Source organism: Meleagris gallopavo, chromosome 15, assembly GCF_905368555.1.
Source record: "Meleagris gallopavo chromosome 15, MGAL_WU_HG_1.1, whole genome shotgun sequence".
NCBI classification, from domain to species: domain Eukaryota; kingdom Metazoa; phylum Chordata; class Aves; order Galliformes; family Phasianidae; genus Meleagris; species Meleagris gallopavo.
Genome location: NC_139418.1, coordinates 15953655 through 15967487, shown reverse-complemented (window position 1 = coordinate 15967487; position 13833 = coordinate 15953655). Strand labels below are relative to the sequence as shown.

The window sequence follows — 13833 nt, the reverse complement described above, 5'->3', positions numbered from 1 at the left end:
GCCTGCAGCCAAAGGCAATATAAAAAGGCTATTATCTTAAGCAAAGTTGAAAGAAAAAAAAAAAAAAAGGCACTCAAACAAGTAGGAGATTAGGTAGGTTGCCTACTACTGCATACTGAGTAGTCCCTTCCTTACAGTTCCTTACAGTAAAACGACTCAGGTGATAAAGCACACGATGGGTACAGATAGCACTATCAAGCCCTAAAGACATGCATTGCTGCTGCAGCACCTATATACTGCAGTGGTTATTTAAATTAACATGTTAATCATTCATTTCAGATGGTTTAATCTTCCTATTTATGAGTTGAAAGGAGTTTGCAGCCTTATGTATTTTCTCTTGAAATGCCACATTAACAAAACCTGTGTTTAAAACATCTCTGTTATTTGAAAACTTGTCCTATTGGACATTGGGCTGAAGATTGAATTGTTTTTTTTCCAACTAGTTTCAAGGAATACAATATTCTGATTTATGCTGATGTTTTGCAGAGTGCAAGGACCAAGGAAAATGATGCCCCACACTCAGCAGTCTCTTGATTTGCAAACTATCAATTTTCATAGTTGATTACAATTTTATGAGATTCTTTATCCTCACCAACTCTTTTTCCTCTTGAAAGTGATAAATGGCCTTTCTTCCCTGCAGTCGGTGCATGCTGAACACATTTCCCAAGCAATATCCATACGCAGGAGAGAACATAATTTTCCTACTGTTCTTCACTTTTCCTGATCAAAGTCACAGCACCCAAGATGAATTTTTCATTCTTAAACTCAGTGCTGCCTTTCAATAGGTTTGTTTTTTCCACAGACACGAATGGCCACATCTACAAAAGCACTGATTTACATGTTATAACTGCTGGGAATCCTAAGGTCAGTGAGCTCACCCTAAAGATACCCCAACCACGTGTCACGTGTGTTGCTTTGTGCCCCTTGCCCAGCAAACACCACCCAATGGTTTGGGCCATCCATGGGGTGGGCTTCGTGTTTTCTGCTTAGCAGAGCTCTCACCTCGGTCTGTCCACAGGAGCCTCTGGGTCTGTCCGTATTATTTATGGGATCCCAGAAGAGCTGAGCAAGTCCCGATGAATACTGCACAGTAAGCACTGCTTCCTGTAGCCCTGCGCTAAAAGCTCTGATAAATATTTCAGTGGATTTGCTCAGTAGTTTGCACAGGAGCACCAGGGCAGGATTGTTTGGATACCTGCCCAGGTACCTCAGAGGACTGCGTGTTTCACCTGGTTCTACATATTTAGATGTGAATACAAGGGAAGCATTGTATGGCATTCAGCAAAACCATTTTTTTTTCCCCCCTCTTCAGCTAGGTCAGAAAAAAAAACCAAAACAGAGCACGCAAAGAGGGGGTACGTGGCTGGGATCGGATTATTTTAAGGAGAAAGAGGCAATAAAAGGAAAAGACCTTGTAAGATGAAGCTATGAGCCTCAGCAATGAGCCAGACAGTACAAAAAGGATCAGAGGACCCTGGGAGAGGGGCTGCACCTCCCAAAGGCACTGAATCAACTGAAACCTGCCCAAAGCAGGGGCCTGCCTGCACAGACACAGAGCTTGGCAAGGACTGGGGATAAACCCACTGCTTCCAAGTGGTTTTTCTTTTGCTCCTTATTCCCCATAAAGAAACTTGGAGTTTTCTCTATTTCAAAAAAAAAAAAAAGAAAAAAAAATGGATTTTTTTTTTTTGTAGAATGAAATAGAACAAAACAAAAACTAAATCCGAACTGTCTGTTTGATGTTAGAAGTGTATTATCCCCTCCCTGGGGGAGGCAGGCAAGCAGATACATCCCAGTTCTGGCTGACTTACTGCTGTCACATCCCCTTACAGCTTTAGCCTAATACGGAACAGCAGCAGCAAAAAGTCCACATTGAAGATGGAGTTTTTAGTCTGATACAGACAGACAGAGAGAGTCCCCAGTGCTGAAAAGAGACAATGAACTATACTTAGATTCTCTACATCTTCACTCAGTTCAGCTCAGCTTTTCCCCTCTTCTCCTGTCAGGAGAAATTCCTCAATTTGTCCTTTACGGCTCTAAAAAGCAAGAAGGATTTCTGAGATGTGCTCAGCCTCGGGATGTGTCTGAGGGTGAGCAGCGTTGTGCTGCCATCGGCCCTGCAGCCCCACCATCAGCAGCTACATAAGCAGGGACACCAGCAGGAACTTGGAGATGTGGGCAGCCTGCAAAATCCCGGTTCTGCATAACCTAGTGGCTCCTCTGGGAATACCAGGTGCTCTAAAACAAAGTGCTTTCATTCTACAGCGTTTTCATAGAATCATTCAGGTTGGAAGAGACTTCTAAGATCACCACATCCAGCCCCAGCCCACCCCTATGCCCACTGCCCATATCCCCAAACGTCACATCCCCCCACTCTGGAATAACTTCAGGGACAGTGACTGCTCTGCTCCCTAGGCAGCTGTGCCAGTTCCTGACTGCTCTTTGGAGAAGTTTTCCCTCATACCCAAGCTGAACCTGCCCTGGCACAACGTAAGGCCATCCCCTCTCATCCTATTGCTGTTACCCAAGAGCAGGGGCTGACTCGCACCTCACTACAATCTCCTTTCTGCAGCTATGGTTTTCTAGTGAGCCTGGGCTGACAGCAGAATGCACGGCATTTTTCTGCAGTGTTTAACAACCACGTAGCAACACTGAAAATACAACATATAATATAATAATCATAATTATTCTTTTTTTTTTTTGTATCATTGAGTTCTTGCACTAATAAGAAAACCCACATGCAGCTACGCTATGGAACTTCCACTTAAAAAGCAAACATGGAGCTCAACCCAAGCAGCAGGCACAAGCACACTGCAGCTCTGAAACACGAGCACAGTCCTCCCTGCACTCTCCTCAGCTTTCCTCCCATTCTGGTTTTAGTTTCAAAGCATTAGGGCCTTAAATTCTCAGTGATGATAAAGACTACATTGTCGCCTGCCAACTAAACTCCATTCAGGCCTCATAATATATCACATAATATAATGGGATTAAGTTGTTAGCATGCTTTCCTTTCAGCTGCCATTCGTCAAACAAATAGCACTTTGAGGAAGGAAACCTATTTTCCCAGCTGCAGCACACACAATCTAGTTATCCATATTGCTCAGATTTTGCAGTTTACTCTCTCAAAAGATGACAAATTATTATGTGGAAACATTAAGTCTGTTTTCATTCAAATCAAGCGGATGCTTCGCACTCTTCCCCAGGCACTCGCTATGGGTGGAGCACGTAGGCATGGCCGAAGACCTGAGCTGCAGCCAAACTTACACCCAACATCTGAGCACTTCCTAGAGTGCCTAAATGTCTCTACGTGCTGTTTCCCTTTGTATCAGCCTCTGTTAACTGGGTGTAGTTATCTGCTCTCATCTGTTGATAAGCCCTCTTTGGCAGAGGTCTCTGCACACCTATAGAAGTAACTAAACAATAATTTTCCTTGTAAAGGATCTACTGTAACAAAGCTGCTGATTCAATACATTCATAGCAGAACGCAGAAGAATCTGAAGTAAAGAGGGGATTGGATTTATGTCAGCACAGGTTTCAAGTTGGACAGTGATTTCGTTGGTCCCTTGCACTCTCATTCTCACCCCAACAAAGAGTTGGGGCAGTGACATCTGTATCCCATTCCTGTGTGAACTGGACACAAAATGGGAACATGAATCACACCCAGAGGGCTGGATTACCTGTGGGATTACATCACACGGGTGCAGTGCAGAGGGACCCTGCAGGCAGGGGCTGAAATGCGTCCCTTGCTCTGTGCAAGGGGAAGGATGGGCACAAAACAAGTGCCCCACAAACACCCGTCTGAGTCAGCGTGATTTTAAACTCAGCCCAAATGGGTCTGAGCCCAGAGAAAAGATGGCAAATATCTGAATGAAAGTGCCACCAGGCTCAAACATGGCCCAGGAGTGGCTGAATGAGATGCTGGAATACGGCCCGCGTGTTTTTCTCACTCGGAAACCATTTGCCCTCATTTTGCAGCCCAGCGGGTTGTGCCTTCAGCTGATGTGAACAGCCCTCTGCTGAACCAAGCTGGCTACAGCCAGGTAATGACTTGTATATAGCTGTGAGGTGGATCACTAGTTTTGGAAACACAGTGCTGTATTTATTTAAATATCCTAGCCTATTTCATGCAACAGAAATTATTCTCTGGAAAATGAAAGTATTGAAGCAACAAAAGCAGTCATTAGTCCAAGAGAGGCTCTGAAACACCGCTCTAAAACTCTCTGGAAATGCTACACAAACGGTAAAACAAGCTGTCAGTGCCAGTTACAGCCCAGCTAATGGCACACACGTCCCCCCATGCTCCCTTTCTTTCGACTGCCCGTGCGATAGCACAAGTGAGCCAACTGCTGGTGCCTTTGATCTGCTACACAAAGCCAATTTGTTGCGTGGCTCTTCGTGCCTTTGTGCGAAGATTAACCCGCAGCTTTGCTTACAGGAACGTTTTCAGTGGATTGTCACACATGCCATTTACTAACCATTCACCTGAAGGATGTGGGTCTGATACAGCTCTTCGTAGCCGTAGGCATGACAGGTGTAATTGCCCATGTGAATAGTTGTTACCTTGGTGATGTAGAGGGAATCGTCTTCTCCAAAATCCTGTAGCAACAAAAGACAGGAAAGGCACCTTATTATTTAGTAAAAGTGTGTTACACGCCGCGGGAAGGGAGGTGACCTGCTCAGCGGTTTGGAGAGCAGCACAGCTTGGGAACACAGCCTGAATTCCGAACAGCAAATTTCAGAGTTCGTAAATCAATGCGAAGAAGAAAATGAGCAGCAATTTCAGAGTAAGGCAAAGTAACTCATCTGAGAATATGAACTTTTGTGCCGGTTGTTAACAAGGTGCTTTTTGCACATAAAAAAAAAAAAAGATAGCAATCTCCAGCTGTTTAATTTATAGAGAAATTTAACATCTAGCCGTTAACCTCAGGTGCACAGCACACAACTTCGGGGCGGGTTGAGGCTTCCTTTAGCTGTGCTGCTCCTCAGGAAACACACGGTAACCTTGAGACTTGATGAGGAAGAGCTGAGGCTGTTTGTCAGCTCTCAGACCACATCCCAGGCAGAAGAAAGGGGAAAAAAAAACAAAACAAAACAAAGGCTTTCTTTCAGAGAAACTTCCTTGGAATCAGCCTGCCTGCATCTATAACTGGCTGACAAGTATCCTTCTTTTTATCCCTTCCCTTTCCCATGTCTGCTGTCACGCTGCAATGTTTGGTTGTCAGCAGGGTGCAGGTCTGTTTTTAGGGAGGTTTGGGCACTGAATATTTTGCATAACTCCTCTGTTTAGGAATATATGTCAAATTATAGTTAACAGAACAGTAGCACTGATGGGTACACAAAGCAGCTTCTTTTGTTACTTCTATTTACAGCCCCCAAAGTGTTCATACCTTCACGGAAACTCAGAAGGATATATTTAAAGAACAGTTAATGAGCTTAAAGAATGATTTTCCCTTAATTAACTCCATGCATGAAGTATGCTAAATTCAACTCCTCGCACAACTTCATCACAAAAGTAAGGTAAAAAGCAATTAATAATCAGGGTGGCATGAAACCAACGCAACAGGGGGAGTGTTGGAGAGCTGGAATGGCAAAGTCACACTCCTTGTGCAATCCCTCTGCCTCTCCTCCTCCCCACAGCCCAGCCCTGGGCCAGCAAAGGCAAGTGTGGGGTCTTCCCTAATTTTTAGACACTACAAGGCAGAGTTTGCAGGTGGGACGACATTTTGCTTCTCTTCTGATCTGAGGGGGACAGAAATAACAGCACTGCTGCTGCTCTGACAGCGCCGTGGGCACAAACGCATGCACGGATCTGAACACGAACAAAGCCAAAGATGCTCCTGAAATTCGTTACCTACAACCAAAAGCATCTCAGATACGAGTGGTGCTTTGGGCGTCAGGCAGATTGGGCATCCAGAACAAACAGGCTAAGCTACCCAATACATCACAGATATACACACTGAAAATTTCCCATTTCCAGCATTTGCCTGCTTCCTGGCCAGCTAGATCTTTCCTGCTGAACAACAAAGGTGCAGGAATAACTGCAGATAGAAGAGCTATCACCCCTGCTCAAATGATATTTGCACGAGATAGAGAAGACGCATGCAGCAGAGGGGACTCAATAACAGTTTTTCAAGTTAAGCCCAAAGCAACTCAGATTGAGTTCAGGTCAATAAAAGCAGGACGACCACTTTTATGGAATGATTTATACGGAGTGGTGGAAATACAGTAGAATGCAATCTTTTCAGTTCTAAGCACATCGCTTCCTTTAAGATATCTCAGGAAAATATTGTGAGTGCTTGGTTTGTGCTCTGTAATTGTCTTTTTATGGACAGCCTGGTTTTTTTCAATCCGTACAAATGTATTAATGTAATACATTTAATACAATAACTCCTACAAAAAACCAACTGATGCCAGATTACAAGAAAAATGCATTTGGAGAGGAAGAGAATAATCCTGTAAAGAGAACCTTTTGTTAGTAAAAAAAAAAACATGGTTTATAGCATTTAAAAACTATTTTCTATCTTCCAGCACTTAAAAAAGGTCATCAAATACAATCCAGGCAGTGCTGTACCCTTCCTGTCAGGCTCAGAAGGGAAATAATCTGCTCAACATTAGAGCTCACATGAGACCACAACGTTATTGAGAACCCCAGGGTTCGGGGTGGGAAGGAAAACGTAATCACCAAATTTAGGTTCAATACTGAATCTCCTGTTGCTACAAAAAGAACACTGAATTCTGTAACAAATCAGTGATTCTTCCCGTGTGCTTATTTATTGCAGCTTACAGTTTCTCCCTGCATTTCCCTGTGGATGTAATTACTGCATGAAGATTTCACGGTTACATTTGATATATATGCATGCATTCTTATACGCAAACACTTTCTGTTTATTCTCTGTTATATAAAGATACAATTTTTCCAATAAAACTTCTCAAAAACCATTTACCATAAAATCTTTTTAGAGTCAAGTTCTGAGCTTGTTCCACCATCCATCCATCCTCCCACCCACCCCTCCATACAAACACATTCATGTAAGTTTCTTGGGGAGAACTGGAGGGAAGAGGTTGAAATAGGCAAAGGGAACGAGAAGAATTCATGCTTAAAAAAGGCAGAGGAAACATTTCTGTGTGCTTTGACTTTTTCAGATGGCTTTGTCTTGCAAAGCCAAGTTCCCAAGTCACCACGAGCCTGAAAGCACTCAGAAGGAGCCAGAAACATCTATAAAAATGATGTAACACAAGTCTTCCCCCCTAAAGCTATCACACCTTTCAAGCAGAGCATCTCATGGCTGCCCAAAGTCACACTGCTGTGCAACTCTGGGAGCTGGGTCTGCCCTACAATTCCCCCACAATGCAGAAAGGCAAACTGCAGAGACATCTTTATGTACAGACCCATGGCAAAGGATAAGCAAGCAGGAGAAAGGGAAGAAAGTCACTTCTGGGGCATAGTTATCCTCTGTTACTGCTGAAGCTGAGTTTTCTCGTGAAGGGGAAGAAATAGAAGTGATGAAAATCTAGGAGCAAGAGACAGAAACCCTTCTAACAGCTACAGAGCAACAGCAAAGCTTGCAGGAAAGCAGTCAGGTAAGGACAAGGTGTTCTCACCTCCATTTTATGAATTTCATTATAAGATAACATTATATGTTCTGGGTTAAAAACTAAATAAATAAATAAATAAAATCAGCAAGCTGTGCTTATAATTTCTCATAATTGATAAGGTCGTCTAGTGACAGCTGACAAATGGACTCCCCCAGCAGTTCATCTCGTTCTTTCTCCCTTTTTGGAATCAAAGTTCTCTGCCCTTCATGAGCTTCTTTTACACCTTGCAGCTACCCTTCAAACAAATATATCTCGGGATACATTTGAACTTTTCAAGATTAAAAGAAAGCCACCACCCTGCACTTAAATTGATAACTGCTCAGTAATCTGAAAAACACAACCCATGTTGCCACTGCATACACTCCATTTCAAGAAATAACAAAGCAGATAAAAAAACAAAAAGGATATGCACTTTTTTGTACTGAATTTCCCTTCCATCACCACTGATAAGGTAAGGCATCAATTCCTCCAAACAGAAGATTTTTCATATTTATTTACCCATTCCTCCTTTCTAATACATTCCCTGGTCATGCAATCTGCTGCTGCTCGGAGACACGGTGCTTAGAAATGTGTAAAACATCACCTATTGCTTGTAAATCCAGCTCCTGTTCTGTCACAGGTGCAATGCATTATGGAGCTGGAATGCCACAAATCTCCAGCTCTGACACACTGGGATGGCAGTGGGCACAGTGCTGGGGCAGCCCACTGACTGCGATGGCATCCATGTGCTTCCCTTCTCAGAGCTGTTGCAGAAAGCTTTCCAAAGGACTTGGGGTTGTTCCGACACAGAGGGGGAGCATATAGGAAACGCTTTGAAATTTTGGCAAAAAGGAACTGTTTTCCAGGAGGTCTTATTTTAAAGAGCAATTAGCATATGGCAGATTCAGGGTTTTTTTTATTTTTATTTTTTTTAAATCATAGAATGGCCTGGGTTGCAAAGGACCACAACGCTCATCTCATCTCAACCCCCTGCTTTGTGCAGGGTCACCAGCCACCAGATCAGGCTGCCCAAAGCCACATCCAGCCTGGCCTTGGAATAGAAGGCCAGAGTAACTCCCACTTACTGGAAGAAAACAAACTCAAACTAGTCTTAAATGGTTGGAAGGAAGAAACCCAGATGAGCTCAAGGAAACACAGCTCCGGTTCCTCCTCCAGACAAAGCCAGTCCTGGCACTGAGGCTTGCTGGTGTCACTGGTTTTCCACTAGAGGGAAATCAACGCTGTCACACTTTCATAGCAACCAACACAGAGATGAAAATTCAACTGTTTGCTTTAAAAAGCCAGCCTGATCCTCAGAGTCCTGGAAATCTCTCTCCGATAATGCTTACGGGATTCTAAAACAAAATGTACCCAAGCATTTAATGAGATGCAAAATCTCCAACAATGGCCATCACTTGGAAAGTGATTTCTCCACACTAATCAAACGTCTCTGATCTTTTTTTACAATAGACTCGTGAGTGATTCATATAAAAATAATAAAAACTAAATTAGTCATGGCCTCTTAAATCACTTTCTTTGGTGCTCTTAATAATTCATTTGCAGAGACAAGCTGAGAACTTATGCTTCATTAATATTATTTGTTCTTGGTTTTACACACGGCATCTTACACTTTAGTACTCTACATGGAGAAAAATTCAGCCTTAAGCAAATGCCAGAAAACTGTTGCAAACAGCTCAGTGGGATATTAATTTATCTCTGTTCCTGTTTTGCTGCTTAAAGAATTTAGCACAACAGAAGACTTTGCTGGTGAGCCAGAAAAAGTTTTTTTCTTGAATTTTTTGGATACAGCCTTTTAAAATAACCGTACAATTATAGCACAGATAAAAATGGATGACTTTATATCCTGAGAAACCCAGAGAGATGATAGGATGAGGAAAATCCACGGTGGGTCTTCCTGCTGGTGGAAAGGAGGGATGACTCAGTGAAGCGTGTCTATTGATCGGATTTACCACCCATTGCAGAGAAAAGCAGTGAGTCTGATCAAACAACAACTGACTCTGGGAGAAAACAGGATGCAACAACTCCAGCTTTCTGCCCACGGCACAGAGGCAGAGACTTTGGTTGGTAACCCAACTCTTGGTTGCATCAGCCTGAGCAAGCGTTGGACAGCACATCTGATTCCAAAGAGCCCTCATCCATCTCACCATCACAGCTCTTCTGATGCTTTCTGTAAGCATGCCAGCCCAGTTCGGCACTTGACAGTAGTTGATTTTAATTGGCTCGCTCCTTTCTTCCTGCTCATTTTTAGAAATTTCACGCTGTATTTATAGTTCTTCTCTGTTATAAAACCCAGACAGAGCGTATGCAATTCATCTCTAGGAGAGTTACATCTCACATGTCTCAAAAATTTCACAAGGTCTGTGCCCATCTGTAAGAAGTACAAACCAAACCACCCAGGCTGCTGAGAGAAAGCCTTCCTCCACAAAAATGACAAGTTTAGGGAGGTGAACCCTTATCATCTACGGACAGTTAGGACCAGGTGAACAACTGCACTGTCCCCATGCAAGTATTCCTGCATCTGCAGTAACCACCTGCAAACTTTGGGCTGTGACACAAAACTAAGCTCCCCCACTGAAGGCACCAAGTGGATACAACTTCTGTGGTCTTTACTATAGAAAAGTGAGAAATGACATTCAGAAGATACTGTAAGCATTAATTTTCCACTTGACCTCTATTTTAGAGCCTCCAAGACCTGAGACACTACAAGCACTGAGTAATTTCTTAAGTTTTGATTCGAAAAAGAAAAAACCTTGGCTTTAAATATGCAAGTTCCTGTAACGTACTCACATCACTGTATTTACTGCAGCATTCAGGATGACATGGGGTTTGATCATCTTAAAGGCCTCATTCCTATTAGCAGGATATTAAGTGGGGTTATTCACACCTGATCTTTTTATTATTTAACAATGGAATTACTTTAAAACCATCAACAGGGACGTTTCTACTTCATGCAGCCTGTTCTAACGAGCAATCTGGTCCAGGTGACTTCTACTTTTAAGGTGGGCCATTTGCTTTGGTCTCCAAACATTACACAACTGAACCTGCATGAAGTTGGCACCTGTCTCTTCTGGAGAGGAGCACTCAAGACATCAAGAATTTGGCATGTGGATCTCATGTTGGATGGACACCCTCTCCCTGTACTTTCTACGAGATCAGCTAATCGATACACACAAGTGACAATAGCAAATGAATGACGGCCACACATTGCTAGTTCCCAGGAGCTGTGCTTTTTAGGGCCATTATTGATTTTTCATCAGACTAGGAGAAAGCCTTCATTCCCTGAGTGCCTTCCCTGAAGGGAGCTGGCTCTGGAGTCTTCCATTTGTTCCTAGACGAGGATTTCTTTTGCAGAGAAAGGACACGCTACCCTACTCAGCATCTGAAGAAACGAAGAAACCCACGTTTTCATCACGAGCAACAGAGAGTGCATTTCTGAACCAATGATCTAATGTAGATCTGGGTTAAACTGTACAGATGAACACATAAAGAATAATGAGAGCTGCTCACGAATTAGTTCAAGCTATTTGCATCGTACTTGGTAACTCACCAAATTCTTATCTACCTGTGCTCTGTTACACTTGTTTTCTTATGATAATATGCTCTTCTCTGTTTGTGTACGTTTTCATTGTGCTGCTATAGATAAGCTTTTGTTTACAAGTTTTGTTCATAAATTTATGTATTTTTCTCCAGATAATGTTAAATCACATGAAACAATACCCTATAAATACATTTAACTCCACAAGGAGGTTTTTTTATGTTTTCAAATTGAGGAATGCTTTCATAATCACAGATTTAGGACAGCATATTGCTTTTTCTTGGGAGGCAGAAGGATATTGTTTTGAAAGATAACACATTTTAACCAGTTTGCTATTTGTAGTGAAACATCAATTTGCAGCTATCACAACCTCACCCGTTTCAGCTACACTAGTTATTTTCTTCATCAGAAAAGTTGATGTGACTTTTTTTTAAATACAGCTGCAAAAGCATTTATAATGGATAAATAACCTGGATGGGAAATGTATGAATAAATAATATTTTCATGCAAAAAGCAATCTTAAATGTTTGCAAGAAAAATCATTTAATTACATGTACCATTAAGATGGCTCTTTTGTACCAGCTATGTGACAACTCATTAACAGAGCTCTTCACCAACAAGACAAATTAATGTTGCTTATGAAAGCTTCTGATTAAGAGAGAAACGGAAAGTTATTAATACTTTGTTGCCACTCGAGATATCTCATAAAAATGATTTAAGTAAAGCACATAAACATCCAGGCATTACAGTAATCTTCAGCCTCTCGGTTCTGCATGAATTTCGGATTACTTTGGTTTTTGTTGAACTTGTCACTTCTAATATTAATTTGGAACGCCGTCAACCTTCTCATATCACATTTATCAATCATCTGAGGGGAATAAAGCCACAAAGGACTTTGCAGTGGTTCCTTCCCTCTGCTGTGCTCATATCGTCTTTGAAGAGTTCTGTTTCTTCTGACTTGGACCAATATTTTCATCTGATTTCCTCAATTAGCATTTAGAAGAGAAAGAGTTTAATTGAAATATAATACAAGGATTTTTCCAAGTGCGTGAATATCTTGTAAGTTTCTATGTGATTACCACTGTGCCAAGAGCAGGGAGGATTTCCTTGAACTTAAAAAGGTACAATTAATCTCCTGTTGCACTTCCAATTAGTCAAATTGCTAACCTTATTGTGAAAAGCAGAAATGCAATTGAGTTTCTGCTTGAGGCACTCTAAAAGAAAACTGAAGTAATTTCATTAACTGACTTCAAGTGTATTAAGAAGCACACTGCCTTCACTTCCCTGCTGTCGATGTCCTTAAAGAGATGATTGTTTCATGTCCCTTATGGTTGCTGACCCACACTGCAACCATAAAGCAAACACCGCAGTTCTGCCCCTGGTGCCTACAGGCAAGAGCTAACCCCGAGCACAGGCATGCTCACACTTCCAAAGGGCCACCTCCACCACCAAGTGCACCCAGCCTTCAAGGGCCCACCTGGGCAGCCGCAGACACACTGCCCAAAGGGGGAAATAAAGGGGTCACAGTCCCCACACTGCCTCACCTCAAGTCACCAGCCCAGAACGCAGATGGAAATGGTATATATGGAACATGAAGAGCTTTACAGTTTAATTAAAGATGGAAAAGATGCTGAAGTGTTTATTAGATTAAAAAAACATTGACGCGCAATAGCACCAGGTGTTATATGACGATGTGAACTGACACACAAAACATCAAAATTGAGCATAAATCCCGTTTTGCTTCCTTGTAAGAGCCCGAGTGCTCTGTTTATATGGTTTCTCAGTGATATCAATTCAAGCAGATAAAAACAACTATATATTTTTTTCCTGCTATTGCATAGGACTGTCCAAAGAGCGTGTAATCATGCAGATCCAGTTTATGTTCAAAGATCTAAGTCTTCCTAACATTTAGCAACAAATGCTCAAGTGAATTACTCATAAGTAAGCCAGAAGTCCACTTGGACCAGCACTAAATTATGAAGGAACTGGCATTTGAGCTTGAAAATTTACTGCTCCAATCCTAATTAAAATAGTTGGGTTACAAAGCCTCAGAGCCACATGCTGTCCTCCAGGGATGCCTCTGTGCTCCACTTCCCAGATTGTCATTCTGTTCTCCATTCACACACCAGCTTCAAATATTCTTTAAAAAAAAAAAAAATAAAATAAAATCAATGCGATCACAACCAAAATTTCATAAAGACAATACAAATGCCTGGAATTTTCATTAGTTTGGGCCAAAAGATTCTATTACTACTCTTGAGCCTCCAGAGGATGAGGAAATAGGATTTCAGAACAGCTGACTCTCACCTTTAACTCAATTGGGCTCAGCAGCAAATCTGAGCCTCAAAACAGGACATCTCAGATCCACCCAGCAAACATCACTGCCCATAGAAAGGCTCCTTCTACATTCTGATCACACAAAGCTGTTGAGTTTGCTTGCTGTGGATTAAACTAAACATGCTGGCAGCAAGTGTAATCTTTACTCAGCTTAATCTGCATCGAGAAATAGATCTGTTCTGAAGAATATTTGGACAGGACCATAAGCTGTCAGGTTGGCCATTTTCCCACTCCAGGAGGGAACGGCGGATTTTGCGTATTGCATCTTGGTGGTGTCCCATGTATTTTTAGTGCAGTGACCCATTATCCCAACCACAGCTCTGATGGATGGCTGGAAGAAATCCTATCAGCTCTGCAAGCCTTGG

The 13833-nt window shown here is 42.2% G+C and overlaps 1 protein-coding gene across 7 annotated transcripts in view; it reads right to left on the bottom strand.

Annotated features, from left to right (window-relative positions):
* The window catches only part of FSTL4 (follistatin like 4), a 187198-nt gene that overhangs the window by 21816 nt on the left and 151549 nt on the right, over positions 1-13833 (bottom strand). For all 7 annotated transcript variants that reach the window (XM_085236443.1, XM_085236441.1, XM_085236442.1 and 4 more), the window contains one exon: positions 4476-4596. In XM_085236443.1, coding sequence (XP_085092569.1) covers positions 4476-4596 — 121 coding nt within the window. The remainder of the gene's footprint in view (positions 1-4475; positions 4597-13833) is intronic.